Below are 17,259 nucleotides of genomic sequence, written 5' to 3' on the forward strand. Positions count from 1 at the left end.
AGAAAGGAACCAGGTAGGATTAGGGAAAAAACTGACTTCAGGGCAACCAGCTCCTGCTCTCCCACTTCCATTAGGGGAGTGAAGCCAGATGGACAGCGTGTCAGATGGAGAGCTTTTTGCTTTTAAGCTTTACCATACAATTTTAGATGTGTGCTCTCTCCAGAATCATGGTAGCAATAGTTCTGTCTTTAGGGAAGAAGGAAATTCATTTATCTCTTCCTGGACAAACTTTTTGATTTGGGCTCTGGTTAGTGAGAGCAAAAGCAAGCACAGAGTGGGATGGTTCCTGGAATATCTTGGATTTAGGACAAACCCAGACACATGATGCCAAGGAAGCCAATCACAGGCCTGGGCTGAGGATGAACATGCTATTGCTGACTCTCCTAGTGTGGTGTCTTTTTGTTTTTTGTTTTTGTTTTTTTGGTGAGAGATGGGATTTAAGAGGGGACAGGCACTCTTCTTGTGATGATGCGAGAAGCTTCTGCTCCCTCTTGAAGTTCTTCCTTGCAGGAGGAGTCTGTCCCTTCACTTGCAGCACTCACGGGAGGTGAGAGTGGGGGGAGAGAGCAGAGAGCTCAGCAGCACAGCACAGTGCTGCTCCCCCTCCCCCTCCTTCCTTTCTGTGGGCAAACGGGATGATTCGTGTGCACCTCCTCTCCCCTCACTGCAACATCCACCTTGTGAAGAAGGGATGGGGACAAGCCCCATTGCAGCTCCCCCAGGCTGGTGCAGTGGTGGTGGGTATGAAGAATCCCAGCAGCTGTAGAAGAAGTGTAAGCGGTGGGGGGTGCAAAACTGTTTGGTGGGAGGGTGGTTGGAGGCCTGGTAGATGTGGGTCTGGGGGTGAGGTAGATGTGGGGGCTGGGTGAGGCATTGGTATGGGTAGTGGGCAGATGTGAGGGCTGGAGGACAGACAGTTGCTGTGACAGGCAATTGTGGGGGTGGAACAGGCAGGGCAGAAAAGGTGGGGGAGTAGCACTGTATGTAAGGGAGCAGTATGACTGCTCAGAGCTCTGGTACGAAACTGCAGAAAAACCTGAGTGTCTCTGGATTAAGTTTAGAAGTGTGAGCAACAAGAGTGATGTAGTGGTGGGAGTCTGCTATAGACCGCCGGACCAGGGGGATGAGGTGGGTAAGGCTTTCTTCCGGCAGCTCGCAGAAGCTACTAGATCGCACGCCCTGGTTCTCATGGGTGACTTTAATTTTCCTGATATCTGCTGGGAGAGCAATACAGAGGTGCATAGACAATCCAGGAAGTTTTTGGAAAGCGTAGGGGACAATTTCCTGGTGCAAGTGCTAGAGGAGCCAACTAAGGGGGGAGCTTTTCTTGACTTGCTGCTCACAAACCGGGAAGAATTAGTGGGAGAAGCAAAAGTGGATGGGAATCTGGGAGGCAGTGACCATGAGTTGGTTGAGTTCAGGATCCTGACACAGGGGAAGAAAGGTAAGCAGCAGGATACGGACCCTGGACTTCAGGAAAGCGGACTTCGACTCCCTCAGGGAAAGGATGGGTAGGATCCCCTGGGGGACTAATATGAAGGGGAAAGGAGTCCAGGAGAGCTGGCTGTATTTCAAGGAATCCCTGTTGAGATTACAGGGACAAACCATCCCGATGTGTCGAAAGAATAGTAAATATGGCAGGCGACCAGCTTGGCTTAACGGTGAAGATCTTAAACGGATCTTAAACATAAAAAAGAAGCTTACAAGAAGTGGAAGGTTGGACATATGACCAGGGAAGAGTATAAAAATATTGCTCGGGCATGTAGGAATGAAATCAGGAGGGCCAAATAGCACCTGGAGCTGCAGCTAGTGAGAGATGTCAAGAGTAACAAGAAGGGTTTCTTCAGGTATGTTGGCAACAAGAAGAAAGCCAAGGAAAGTGTGGGCCCCTTAATGAATGAGGGAGGCAACCTAGTGACAGAGGATGTGGAAAAAGCTAATGTACTCAATGCTTTTTTTTGCCTCTGTCTTCACTAACAAGGTCAGCTCCCAGACTGCTGCACTGGGCATCACAACATGGGGAATAGATGGCCAGCCCTCTGTGGAGAAAGAGGTGGTTAGGGACTATTTAGAAAAGCTGGACGTGCACAAGTCCATGGGGCCGGACGAGTTGCATCCGAGAGTGCTAAAGGAATTGGCGGCTGTGATTGCAGAGCCATTGGCCATTATCTTTGAAAACTCGTGGCGAACGGGGGAAGTCCCGGATGACTGGAAAAAGGCTAATGTAGTGCCAATCTTTAAAAAAGGGAAGAAGGAGGATCCTGGGAACTACAGGCCAGTCAGCCTCACCTCAGTCCCCAGAAAAATCATGGAGCAGGTCCTCAAAGAATCAATCCTGAAGCACTTACATGAGAGGAAAGTGATCAGGAACAGTCAGCAGGGATTCACCAAGAGAAGGTCATGCCTGACTAATCTAATCGCCTTCTATGATGAGATTACTGGTTCTGTGGATGAAGGGAAAGCAGTGGATGTATTGTTTCTTGACTTTAGCAAAGCTTTTGACATGGTCTCCCACCGTATTCTTGTCAGCAAGTTAAAGAAGTATGGGCTGGATGAATGCACTATAAGGTGGGTAGAAAGTTGGCTAGATTGTCGGGCTCAACAGGTAGTGATCAATGGCTCCATGTCTAGTTGGCAGCCGGTATCAAGTGGAGTGCCCCAAGGGTCGGTCCTGGGGCCGGTTTTGTTCAATATCTTCATAAATGATCTGGAGGATGGTGTGGATTGCACTCTCAGCAAAATTGCGGATGATACTAAACTGGGAGGAGTGGTAGATACACTGGAGGGCAGGGATAGGATACAGAGGGACCTAGACAAATTGGAGGATTGGGCCAAAACAAATCTGATGAGGTTCAATAAGGATAAGTGCAGGGTCCTGCACTTAGAACGGAAGAACCCAATGCACAGCTACAGACTAGAGACCGAATGGCTAGGCAGCAGTTCTGCAGAAAAGGACCTAGGGGTTACAGTGGACAAGAAGCTGGATATGAGTCAGCAGTGTGCCCTTGTTGCCAAGAAGGCCAATGGCATTTTGGGATGTATAAGTAGGGGCATAGCGAGCAGATCGAGGGACATGATCGTCCCCCTCTATTCGACATTGGTGAGGCCTCATCTGGAGTACTGTGTCCAGTTTTGGGCCCCACACTACATGAAGGATGTGGATAAATTGGAGAGAGTCCAGCGAAGGGCAACAAAAATGATTAGGGGTCTGGAACACGTGACTTATGAGGAGAGGCTGAGGGAGCTGGGATTGTTTAGCCTGCAGAAGAGAAGAATGAGGGGGGATTTGATAGCTGCTTTCAACTACCTGAGAGGTGGTTCCAGAGAGGATGGTTCTAGACTATTCTCAGTGGTAGAAGAGGACAGGACAAGGAGTAATGGTCTCAAGTTGCAGTGGGGGAGGTTTAGGTTGGATATTAGGAAAAACTTTTTCACTAGGAGGGTGGTGAAACACTGGAATGCGTTACCTAGGAGGTGGTAGAATCTCGTTCCTTAGAAGTTTTTAAGGTCAGGCTTGACAAAGCCCTGGCTGGGATGATTTAATTGGGGATTGGTCCTGCTTTGAGCAGGGGGTTGGACTAGATGACCTCCTGAGGTCCCTTCCAACCCTGATATTCTATGATTCTATGAATTGATGTGGGAAGTAGGAGGACGGGATTGATTTGTGGGATTTGGGGGCAGAATTAATTGCTGGGCAAAGGTGTGCAGATGTGGGGGTCAGAGGTCCTGTGCAGGGGTGAGGGGTGGGACAAAAATCACCTTATTCAATAAATCTGGGAGAGTGGGCAACACTAACTGTCTCTTGTGTGCACACGCACACACACTGGGAATGGGAATGGGGAGTTCAAAAATCAAAAGACAGAGCAAAAGCCACAATATAATCTTTTTCTTTTTTAAAAAAAAAAAGAAAAACCTAAGATTTTTGGACCCAATTTCATGATTTTTGGGGTCTGACTTTTGATCTCTTGATGTTGGAAATACTGTGAATACTATCAAGTACAAGGTCTTTAACAGAAGATGAAGATGGCCATAGTGGAAAACAATGGTGTCACAGAAATATAAACCCAGTTCTTATTAAAGCTTGTTGGGAATTCTGATCTCCTACTCAGCCATTGCTCAATAATCCAAAGTGCATATGTTTGTCCATTAATTGCAGTGTACCTATCCAGTAATATCCGCTACCTCTTCCATTGGCAAAGATCTAGCTCCAATTTTATATTCTCCCTTTCCACAACTGGTGAATGTGGAGAATTAGATGGATGTTTGTTTGTTTGGAAGAGATCTTCCTAATTTAGTTCAGGGAAGGAGACAGCATAGGATCTGCCAGCTGAAATGTAATTCATTGAGGTCTCAGACTCTTAGTGCACAGCTCCTTCCATGGATAACAGACCAGTTCTGGTCACAGCACATACTGTTCTGAAAATTAACTTTATCCCTCTGTACTCAAGTGGGGAAAAAAGCAGTGCTCTCAGCCACATGTCTCAAATGGGAGATTCCATCCCTCTTCTCCCCAAACAAACTTCTGTATAGAGAGTCTACTCAGTCAATGGCTCGACTGGTAGCAACCCCCTTGTTTCACAAGTGGAAAACCATTGAATAGTACTGGTCTATTATGGCTCTGTTATGGCTTTCCAGATATAACTTCCCCATTAAATGTCAAGTTTCTGCTACAAAATGGGTGACCTGAACTACGTGGCTGTTACAATTACAAATAGTATTCATAAAACTAAATGGAATTCATAACTGGACACAGATAAATACCCTATACCATCACACTGTCCACCATGGCTCGTCTGTCAAAGTCAGATTAACCACGGGGCTGCTGCACTCAGAAGTATCTCGCTCATCGTGTACCAGTTTGGTGGGCTGATGACTGAACTCTTTGCATCTGGAAATATTAGATAAAGTACCCTGCAGACTCTGTGTCAGGACCTGGGATGTGTGGTGGTGAGTGACATCCTCCAGAGTTGGGTAGGACCCTGTTGTATATATTTCCTCACACCTTTCATACTGGTCCCCTGGACGATATATAAGATAGGAATGAGAGCGCAGCAGTAATACTGTTTAGGCCTTTCTGGCTGAAGAGGCTATAGCTCTCAGGCTTGATTTAACCTAGTGTTGGATATTTGGATGTCTCTGTCTCACAGAGGAGGTCATCTAGTGCAAGACCAATCCTCCATCTGGGACCAGAAAGGTTTAAAATGAATACTTTAAAGTGATTGTTTTCCTAGACCCCAAAAGAGAAGTCAACAAATAGAGCATGTGCTACTGGTTAGTGCAAAGTCAATATTTAATTACTATGTTAAACCAGTAACACATGAACTTGAATTTCTCCAGGAAGGCTTTTGTCTGTTCAAGGGTGTCCAAGCAAAAAGATTGAATCTTTGTCATATAATGTTCTCTTCATGTTTAAGAAATGTATTTTTTTGTACAAATCCCAACATTAAATAGGGCACTGACCTTATTCTAACTTTGCAAGGAGAAAGAGCATGGCCTTGGAACCTCATTCTGCACTACCGAGATTGGACCTCTTCAGGAAGCATTGGTACGTTTCCTGTCCTGATGACTGTCTCCAATCAGCTGAGGCTTTGCATTTAAAGTTGGGAGCATTCTCTAATGAGATGTTGTATAGTACTTTAAATTCAGACAGATAGCTCTGAGAGCTATCATAGCATTCATTCGTAACTAAATTCAACAAATATTGCTTCTCCAGTTAAGCATCGAATTCCAGTCCTCAGGAGCACTGACAGTCTCAGGGCACAGTAGTTATGCCTTATAGATTGAGATCCATTAGCTGTCCATTATTCACCAAATTCTGCACATTGATTATCCAGTCTTACCCAATTGTTATGCTTATAAAAAACACATGGAATCTTTTTCAAGGGTATAAGGCAATATGCCACTTTTATTGAGAGTACAGTTTAAGCATTAAAATCAGCATATGCTTCCATTCTCTTTCTCACATGCGTGTACTCCCCCACCCCCCAAAAAAATTTCTGCCGCTCGATCTTATAGTTACCAATCCTTAGTGTGGTTTGGTCAGTTTCAGTGGCCAGCTGAAACTGCACACAAGGGAGGGGAGGAACTGAAGCTGGCTCTCTGTTGGCTGCGTCCGAAGCTCCAATGTTGATGCAGAATGAATCCAAATCATAGAATCATAAAATCATAGAATATAAGGGTTGGAAGGGACCCCAGAAGGTCATCTAGTCCAACCCCCTGCTCAAAGCAGGACCAATTCCCAGTTAAATCATCCCAGCCAGGGCTTTGTCAAGCCTGACCTTAAAAACCTCTAAGGAAGGAGATTCTACCACCTCCCTAGGTAACGCATTCCAGTGTTTCACCACCCTCATAGTGAAAAAGTTTTTCCTAATATCCAATCTAAACCTCCCCCACTGCAGCTTGAGACCATTACTCCTCGTTCTGTCATCTGATACCATTGAGAACAGTCTAGAGCCATCCTCTTTGGAACCCCCTTTCAGGTAGTTGAAAACAGCTATCAAATCCCCCCTCATTCTTCTCTTCTGCAGGCTAAACAATCCCAGCTCCCTGAGCCTCTCCTCATAACTCATGTGTTCCAGACCCCTAATCATTTTTGTTGCCCTTCGCTGGACTCTCTCCAATTTATCCACATCCTTCTTGAAGTGTGGGGCCCAAAACTGGACACAGTACTCCAGATGAGGCCTCACCAATGTCGAATAGAGGGGAACGATCACGTCCCTCGATCTGCTCGCTATGCCCCTACTTATACATCCCAAAATGCCATTGGCCTTCTTGGCAACAAGGGCACACTGCTGACTCATATCCAGCTTCTCGTCCACTGTCACCCCTAGGTCCTTTTCCGCAGAACTGCTGCCTAGCCATTCGGTCCCTAGTCTGTAGCTGTGCATTGGGTTCTTCCGTCCTAAGTGCAGGACCCTGCACTTATCCTTATTGAACCTCATCAGATTTCTTTTGGCCCAATCCTCCAATTTGTCTAGGTCCTTCTGTATCCTATCCCTCCCCTCCAGTGTATCTACCACTCCTCCCAGTTTAGTATCATCCGCAAATTTGCTGAGAGTGCAATCCACACCATCCTCCAGGTCATTTATGAAGATATTGAACAAAACCGGCCCCAGGACCGACCCTTGGGGCACTCCACTTGATACCGGCTGCCAACTAGACATGGAGCCATTGATCACTACCCGTTGAGCCCGACAATCTAGCCAGCTTTCTACCCACCTTGTAGTGCATTCATCCAGCCCATACTTCCTTAACTTGCTGACAAGAATACTGTGGGAGACCGTGTCAAAAGCTTTGCTAAAGTCAAGAAACAATACATCCACTGCTTTCCCTTCATCCACAGAACCAGTAATCTCATCATAGAAGGCGATTAGATTAGTCAGGCATGACCTTCCCTTGGTGAATCCATGCTGGGTTCCATGGCAGTACACCCTACTTTTATAATAATAAGTTCCCATAAAGTCTATGGGCCTTGATGTGTCAAATCGGAGCTGTTAATCATGAGGTAGTCAAGGTTGCTCCCAATCAGCATTATTTTGGGTTATTACTGGGAGTATCCACAGCAGTTTCTTATCTCGTCCCTCTGGCTCACCTCTTTATCTTATCCTTGGGGTGTATGCCTTTGCTTTAGGGTCGTAAATCTGTCATCCAGGTGATTCTGATGATAAGGTTAGTTCCTCTCGACCATCCAGCCCATCAGTACTGGCGCCTCCTGTCTCTTCTCTGTTAGCATGCCATACATTCTTCATTCACACAGAAAACAGTAAATAATTTCAAAAGCATGAATTACAGTCATAACACTTCTGTCCTTCTAAAAACAATCATTAACATGTAAAGCAAAAAATAAAACCAAAACAATTTCTTCTTAGTAATTCAAAGCTAACAAAATAAGCAAAATGGAGTACAATTTACTCGATAACTTTTCCCCATTAGGCTTTTGGCCTACACAATGCCATTTCCTTTCTTTTGGTAGAACTCTTCTTCATATCTTAATGCCTAGGTTTAAAGGTATATCTGCCTCGTTTCAGATGTTCTGTAAAAGGTGATCCTACTTCTCACACTGAAGGTAAACTGCTATGAAAATCCCACTATTGCAGATGTGTGGGGCTTAGCATAAAGAAGAATAAGAAAACTTACCTGTTCTTATTACTTGAAAAAGGAATTTTTAGATAAGACCTAGCTCACCCTGCAAATATGTGGATCATCCAGAATAGAGATAGAAATTGACATCCAAAGATTTGGGTTGTGCATTAAGTGGAATTTATCATGCTCTGCTGTAGGAGAAATTATTGTGTTCTTTCCTCAAAGTATATTTATCAGAATCTGTCATTTTAGGAAAGTGAATTTGAATTATTCTGACTTTGAGACTTGGGCAAATACCAAACAGTGAGTGTGTGCAGAATCAGAATTAGAATTTGGGAGTTCTGAATGCTTGATTCATGCTCATTTCTCAGAGTCTATTCTTAAATGGGAAATCTGTAGTATAATCAGTTTTCTTGAATTGCAGTCCTGTGTTTTTTAATCAGAAAAGACCATTTTTCCTTTAATTTTTGTAAAGGTCTGCTGAAGTATATAAGCAAACCCTAGAGTAATTGGTGTAAAAATCTCTCTAAAAAGAATGTGTTGCTTGCTCAATATAGAGAATCTTGTAAGCATTTACCATCTGCAGAACTATTCTGAAATAATACATAGAGGATGTAAATAGGTCCTGGGCAGAATTCATTTTATTGACTCAAAGAAATAAGGTCAAAAGCAGACCTTGTTTCCAAGGGACCATAACTGCCATAATCATATTAGTGTGTTAAACTTCTTGAAGTTGTGAAGGAGGTTTTTCTGCAAACCCAGCAGCTTAGCTTTTAATGAGTGCAATTGTTACAAAAAAGTAATGTGGTAGAGAGAGGCTTACATAATAAGCCAGTTAAAAAAAAAAAGCCACAAAAATAAATAGTTGAAAGGGTGGAAAAATGAAGTGAATAAACCTGATTCATCGTTCATGAAAGTCTACTTAGCAATATTTCAGTCGCTGAAGACTTAATGAAGGGTAACAAGGATGCCTCAATGTGAAAAGAGACAGCAATAAAAACAAATACCCCAAACCAGAATGTTCTTTTATGCGGTTCCCCTCCCTTCTCTGAATGTATTGACTCGTGATTTTATGTTTGATTCACCAAGTCAGTATTGACAATTTGGATCTGTTTTTGTTCCTAAGTGTTTTTTATTATTAGCTTTATTAGATCTGATCCTTGCTCGCAACCATTTGATTATCAGGAGAAGTTGAGCTAACTTAGAGGCTCCCAAACTGCGGTTCATAGGGCCCAAGATGGTGGTAACAGTGCTAGCTATCACATGGTGCTGGATCTTCTTCCTCCTCCTTTCCAGCATTATAGACCAAAAATACATTCCTAACAGCTAAGCAACTGTTGTAATTGCCACAGGGATGACATGCCAAACATTGAAATTCAAGTATCTTATGATCCAGGACCCTTCTCTGATCAGCTATGATATTTACAGAACTAAAGCCTTTTACTGCTTACAACAGAGTTCCACCTCATCCCAGCTTTTAAAAAGAAGTAACTTGTAAGAGATGTTGTAAAGCTTAATTTATTGTAACAAACAAACAAACAACCCAACTTTATTTAAAAAAATTATTTAATGTTCCTAACTGACAACATTGTATTTACCTATCATACCTTTTACAAAATACAAGCATTTACAAGTATGGATATGTATCTAAATACATAGATATAAAATTATCAAAACCACCTAAATTTCATTTTATCAACTAAGGCACTAAGCGTCATAATGGTCATTGAAGGTCAATGGGATTTAGGCTCATTCTTGATTAAGGTGCTTTTGACAATTTTAGCATAAACAAATTGCCACATAATAAATATAAACACATTTTTATCAAGTAAAAAATAATGGACATTTCAGCCCAGCCCAGCAATCTTAACTCTGACCCCTGTATTTTTTTAAAAAATATATTTTTTGTTATCTTGATTTTGGTATCAAAATATTTTCAAAGGATATTGTTTAGCGACAAATGTCAACAGATAAATATATACTATATTTTAAGAGATTGCTGATGAAAGAATAGTATTTATTTTGGGGCAGAGCTAAAGTATGCACACTTTTCTTTAATTACCAAGGGGGGAAAAATGTGACTGGGTGTTTTTATATTCACAGTGTGCATCAGTCTTGAAATGTGGATACTCCACAGCAGCACATCTGTAATCATTTATGGAGACTGGTCATCATGGGATAGAAGTGTTGGTGCGCAAATGATCAGGAACTGAGTCATGTGCCCAGTACTGTCTCTCAGTGATAAGAGCAGCTCACTGTACATGCTCTGCCTGTTTGTTTGGAGTGAGAAGGGGGATGGCCTCAAACTTGGTTCTGGCAGACCATTCCATATCTCGTCTCCTTCCTTCGGTATCTCTTCTGTTCCTCACCCACCCACCCCCCTTTTTTTCCCTTCACCACTCTGCTGACCTCAGCAGGGGACTTATTTTGCCTCGATCTTCATAGACAAGGTCAGCTACCACACTGCTGCACTGGGTAGCACAGTGTGGAGAGGAGGTAAGCAGTCCTCAGTGGTGAAAGAACAGGTTAAGGACTATTTAGAAAAGCTGGACATGCACATGTCCATGGGGCCAGATGCAATGCATCTGAAGGTGCTGAGGAAGTTGGTTGATGTGATTGCAGAGCCATTGGCCATTATCTTTGAAAACTCATGGCAATCCGGGGAGTTCCCGGATGACTGGAAAAAGGCAAACATAGTGCCCATCTTTAAAAAAGGGAAGAAGGAGAATCTGGGGAACTACAGATCGGTCAGCTTCACCTCGGTCCCTGGAAAAATCATGGAGCAGGTCCGCAAGGAATCCATTTTGAAGCACTTGAAGGAGACGAAGGTGATCAGGAACAGTCAACATGGATTCACCAAGGACAAGTCATGCCTGACCAACCTGATTGCCTTCTATGATGAGATAACTGGCTCTGGATATGGGGAATGCGGTGGACATGATATATCTTGACTTTAGCAAAGCTTTTGATATGGTCTCCCACAGTATTCTTGCTAGCTAGCTAAAGTATGGGTTAGTTGAATGGACTATAAGGTGGATAGAAAGCTAGCTAGATCGTCTGGCTCAATGGGTAGTGATCAACGGCTCAATGTCTACTTGGCAGCCAATATCAAGCAGAGTGCCCCAGGGCTCTGTCCTGAGGCTGGTTTTGTTCAATATCTTCATTAATGATCTGGGATAGATAATAATGGGATAGATTGTGTCCTCAACAAGTTTGTTGATGACACTAAGCTGGGGGGAAAGGTAGATATGCTGGAAGATAGGGATAGGGTCCAGAGTGACCAAGAGAAATTGGAGGATTGGGCTAAAAGAAAACTAATGAGGTTCATCAAGGACAAATGCAGAGTCCTGCACTTAGGATGGAAGAATCCCATGCACTGCTACAGGCTGGGGACTGACTAGCTAAGTGGCAGTTCTGCAGAAAAGGTCCTGGGGATTATAGTGGATGAGAAGCTGGATATGAGTGAACAGCGTGCCCTTGTTGCCAAGAAAGCTAATGGCATATTGGGCTGCATTAGTCGGAGCATTGCCAGAAGATCGAGGGAAGTGATTATTCCCCTCTATTCAGCACTGTTGAGGCCACATCTGGAGTATTGTGTCCAGTTTTAGGGGGCCCCCACTACAGAAAGGATGTGGACAAATTGGAGACAGTTCAGCAGAGGGCAATAAAAATTATTAGGGGGCTGGGGCGCATGACTTATGAGGAGAGGCTGAGGGAACTGGGCTTATTTAGTATGCGGAAGAGAAGAATGAGGGGGGATTTGATTGTAGCCTTCAGTTACCTGAAGGGGGGTTCCAAAGAGGATGGAGCTAGACTGTTATCAGTGGTGGCAGATGACAGAACAAGGCACAATGGTCTCAAGTTGCAGTGGGGGAGGTCTAGGTTGGATATTAGGAAAAAAACTATTTCACTAGGAGTGTGGTGAAGCACTGCAATGGGTTACCTAGGGAGGTGGTGGACTCTGGCCTTAAAAATCTCTAAGGATGGAAACTTGACGAAGCCCTGGCTGGGATGATTTAGTTGAGGTCGGTCCTGCTTTGAGCTGGGGGTTGGACTAGATGACCTCCTGAGGTCTCTGCCAACCCTAATCTTCTATGATTTTATGACTAGGCAAATGCATCTGTGCATCTGGACCCAATGCTCATCCCTCCTCTGGCTATGGGAGTAACTGCCTCCTTTCCCTCCTCTCCTGAGTTGACCTTAGATTTTTGTCCCATGAAAGTGAGAACTGAACAAAATAGTTTTTCAGTTATTCTTCTGGGATTAGAGAAGACTTATTTTCCTCAAACAGTGACAAAAACTTATATACAAGGATTTGAGCAGGAACACAAATTGTGGACTGTATGGAAGTAATAGCATGAGAAGTTGTGTGCTTGGGAGGTCCTCCCAGTAAATATTCAGAAAGCAGATTTTAGCTTTCAGATTTTAGCTGCACTAGACATCAGCCATGGAGGGCAACCACGATGTATTTGGTTGCATGCCTTACCCACAGTGCCAGTAATCTCTTTCTTGTCCATCTAATCCTTAATGTCCCAGCCAAATGGCAGTGTCCATGTCATTTAAATGCTTTCCATTGTCCCTAGAAAGCTCCTAGTGCACTGGATGTCCCTATGTGTGAACATTAAGCGTCTGCAACTGAAAAGACTCTGGCGACACCTCGGGTCACATTCTTCCAGGCCCTGTCCATGCAGACTGGCTCAATGACTCCCTGCCACACTTGCCTTGTTAGTATTTCTGACCAAGCTAATGTTATGCTGAAAAGGCCAGAGGCTTGAGCAGTGCAGGGAAAGATTTAAATTGGTTTGGTGGCAGTGTTCATGAGAGTCAAATAACTACCACTCTCCTCCTCTGATTGACCAATGGGATGCAGCAAACCTGTGGAGAGGCAGCTATGATATGAATCCTTCTCATTCCCCCTTTCACCTTGGAGCAGTGCATCTCTTTCCTTTGCCAAACGAACCAACAACATTTTCCAGACCCCATGAGGAAGTGGGAAGGCTTTTTCTGGGCAGTCTCCTCCCTATCTCCACTTCCAGGGACAGTACATTTCACCTGCAGTCTAACAAAATGCCCCTGCTATTGAGACAGGAGCAGGGTTATTTCCCACAAATGAGCTCCATTATTCTCCTTTTCAGAAAATGTTGCTTGTCTCTGTAAGGATAAAATATTGTTTTGTACATATTGAATATAATTTGATATAGAGTTCTTAATAATTGATCTTTGGTGATTCTTTAAAAGTACAATGTTTTGATTAGATTTTTATCTAAGTCTTGGGAATCTTGCAAATGATGTAATAATTTGTAAAATTATTTTAATAGGATACATTGTCTCAAAAAATGACAGAGGCTTCCTAAAACAGTTGTTTTAACTAGTACAGTAATCTAGTTCTTCGTGTTGAAATAATGTAGGCTTTTGCACCTTCAAATCAGTTTTAGCTTTGCTACAGTTAGATTTGCATTTGAATGGTTTTGGGCAGTGTGCGTGAATAAGCTCTGTACAGGGCAGGGCCTTGAGTATTGTCCTCATTTTCTGTTCTATATAGGTTTATATACTGCAATCATCACTGTAATATCAGAGTGACTTGCAGTAGAGCATTAAGCAACGTGACTACACATCTGTCTCATATTGTTTTTTCTCTCATCCTCTCCCCAGAGGGAACAGTGTGTGCAGTGGAATGTCAAATTTCTTGTTTGGGTAGTGTATGTGTGTGGGTTTTATTAAAAAAGAAATATACCTGTTGCTGTTGCTATGTGTTTACATTTGAGAAAGTAACATAAAAAAACATACCTTGCACCTGCTGCAGACAATAGTGAGATTTATGATGATCCTTAGTTCCTGGGAAAGGTCAGATGACATTGGTCAGGGAATGGACAAGTTCACCCAGTGGTTTCATCTAGATGTTGAAAAGGACTGGAAAGAGAACTGATCTTTGTGGAACTCCACAAGTGAGAGGCCTAGTGGTGGAGGTGCAGTTTCCCATCACTACTTATTATGTGCATCCCTCCATAAAGGACTCAACCCATTTTAGCACATTATCCTGGACGCCTGCCTTTCTCATGTGAGACACATCATGGAGGATAGGTCCATCAGTGTCCATTAGCCAGGATGGGTAGTGATGGTGTCCTTAGCTTCTGTTTGCCAGAAGCTGGGAATGGGCGACAGGGGATGGATCGCTTGATAATTACCTCTTCATTCCCTCCGAGGCACCTGGCATTGGCCACTGTCAGAAGACAGGATACTTTGGTCTGACCCAGTACGGCCATTCTTATGTTCTTGAGACAGTATAATATCATGGTCAACACGTCCAGTGTTGCAGAGGGGTCCAGGAGGATGAGGATGGATGTCTGTCTTCTGTCCATTGACAGGAGGAGATCATGCATCAGTGCCACTAAGGTGGTTTCGGTTCTGTGTCCTGGCCTGAAAACAGATTAAGATGGGTCTAGAATGTTCACTTCAGTTAGAAGAGCTTGATGTGGCCATTTGCTAGCTTCTATACAATCTTGCTCAGGAACGGGAGGTTTGACATTGGGCAGTAGTTGGATAGGACTGATGTACACAGGGCAGGTTTCTTCAGTGTTGGTTAGCGTATTATGTGTTTTTGAAGGAGGAAAGGAAAATTCCTTCTCTGGATGAGGTTGATGGCTATTTGAGGCCTGGTCTACACTTAAAATTAGGTAGACATAGCTTTTTTGGTCAGCAGTATGAAAAATCCATACCACTGACTGACGTAGCTTAGCTGCATATATTCTGGGGGTTCGGTCAGCAATGTTGATGGAAGAATGCTTCCTTCAGCATAGCTAGGGTTGCTCAAAAAGGTGGTGTTCCTATCCCAGTGGGAAAAACCATTATGTCAGCGTGGGCTGCGTTTACTTTATGGGATTATGACAGCATGGCTATGGAGATTTAGCTATGCTGGTATAGTCTCTGTAGTATAGACATACCCCCAGTCAGGAGGAGTAGCACCAATTGTTCCTGACTCTTGTGCTAGTACATGAGATAGGAAGTACATGGCATCAGAGACTAGTACACTAGAGTGTTTTTTAAATGCACAAAGTAAAGTGGCGGGGAAAAAAACCCTGAGAAACGTTCTTCTCTAACCAAGTTCTCGTATTTAGGTGTTACTTATAACTGTAGATAACACATTGCAATCCAAAAATATTCTTTGACTTTTTTTTCCAAACTGAATGTTTCTATTTAAGGGTTAATTGTGATCAGGTAACACATTTTTAACCAGTTGAATCTAGATTAGCTTCTAAATTGTTTAAGAACCTATTATTTAAAGCATGTTAACACATTCTAGAATGGTACGGTAATACAAATAAAAAGTATTTTTCCAGGCATAGACAAAACCCAAGATTTTTTTTTCTAACAGCACCCATAATGTGATATCTGCATAGACTCATACTCATGAGCTGTCCTCCACTGCATAGTGCGGAAGAGAGTGGAGGAATACGCATGTGTTTTTCCATGCAGAGCATAATTGATTTGCTTGAATGACAAAGAGGTCACTTTCAGGGACATCTGACAAAGAAAAAAATTGGAAAGAAATGACTTAGTAGATACAATTGTTAATTAACTTTACAATTTAGAAAAATACTATTCTTTAAGCGGAAAAAGAGTAGTGAAAAAGGCAGTGGGAGATGGGGAATGGCATACAGTTCTTTGCTTTGGAACTGATAGGAATTCAAGTCTTATTGTACAACCAATTTATTTTACTATATGAAGTCTTTGAACCATCAAAATATTTAAAATCAGATTCAAACTGCTACTCCTAAAGTGCTCAAAGGATTTAATCAGAGATACAGGTTGGGCTACCTATTTAAGGCAGAATCTCAATAAGCATTGTTTTCAGAGATTTCTAACTTTATTAAAAAGTGTTTTAAATTCCATTAGTATTAAAATTGATGACTGGAAAACAACCTGTGCTGTATTATTCATTTTTTGCACTTAAGATTTATGTAAAAAACATTGGATTAGATATGGTACATTCTTTGTGAAAGTGTCTCAGAAATATAAATATAACTTTCATGTTTGTATTTCAGGAAACCCAGATGCCTTTACTGAAATTCTGCTGGATCAGGAACAAATAAACCCTATAAATTGCTCAAGTCAGCAAGAAGATTCTGGGTGTGATGTATCTAGTGACTGTGTATTTGATACTGTAGACACATCACACAACTTTGGGCACTCCAAGCATAGTTGTAACACTTCATCTTGTACATTTAATTCTGAAATACTTCCCATATTGAATACCCATTGTACTAGCAAGGAAAATACTCTGGCTGCTCACATGCAGTTCTTGCAACATCTCCTTGAACTAAGAAAACTGACAGAAGCAGGAGGTCTGAAAACAGTCTTCACAAAGCTTGAAAGCGACTGCTCCACAATATCAGATTCTGTCTCTCGATTGCTTGATGGCCTGCTTACTTTTTACAAGAATCCTAAATTTCCTGTCTCAAATTTTCTGACAGAAGCAGTTTCTGTTTTGATCAATTTAATAACTGATGCTAATTTATCTAATCATGTTCTGAAAAAGTGTTTTGAGAAGCTAGAAGAATTTAAGAAAAACTTAGTTCAGATTATTTTAAGCAACAGCAATATCAATAGGGTAAGTGAAATGACTTCCAACCTCACTATCTATATTAGCATGAAATCGAAATATACAGTTTACGATAAGAGCATTGTTAGTTAGAAATAAAATATTTTGCCTCCATGGAACTTTCAACAGAGACTAAGAAAAAGTAAATATGTAAAAGAGTGGGCATGTTGTAGCACACATGTCTTGTTGTGTTGGCTAAGAATAGGATTTCAATGAGTATCAGCATTTGAATAAAATTTTATTTGAATGTATGCAAAGTTCTCCTACTCCACCCCCAAATTTAGAGATTATCCTCCCAACTAGCCGATTATATGCAGATGAAAACAAATTTGTGGAGACCAGAATAAATACTGTTTTTTGCTTTGCTGTGTGAGGCGATTGTGTAGGTTGACACAGGCTACTAAATGTGTCCAATATTTTTTTTTCATTTGCCTGCATTAAAGATGTGGGGTCAGATCTTCAGCTGGTGTAAATCAGCATACTTGCATTGAAGTCTGTGGAATTATACTGACTCACATTATCTGAGGATCCAGTCTCCTAAAGCTTGAAAATAATATTTAAAAATAAAACACAGGAAT

The 17,259-nt window shown here is 42.4% G+C and overlaps 1 protein-coding gene across 2 annotated transcripts in view; it reads left to right on the forward strand.

Moving 5' to 3' along the window:
- Positions 1–17,259, forward strand: part of MEI4 (meiotic double-stranded break formation protein 4) — a 133,310-nt gene that overhangs the window by 24,785 nt on the left and 91,266 nt on the right. For both annotated transcript variants that reach the window (XM_075126537.1, XM_075126538.1), the window contains exon 2: positions 16,125–16,690. In XM_075126537.1, the coding sequence (XP_074982638.1) occupies positions 16,125–16,690 (566 nt within the window). The remainder of the gene's footprint in view (positions 1–16,124; positions 16,691–17,259) is intronic.

Source organism: Caretta caretta, chromosome 3, assembly GCF_965140235.1.
Source record: "Caretta caretta isolate rCarCar2 chromosome 3, rCarCar1.hap1, whole genome shotgun sequence".
NCBI classification, from domain to species: domain Eukaryota; kingdom Metazoa; phylum Chordata; order Testudines; family Cheloniidae; genus Caretta; species Caretta caretta.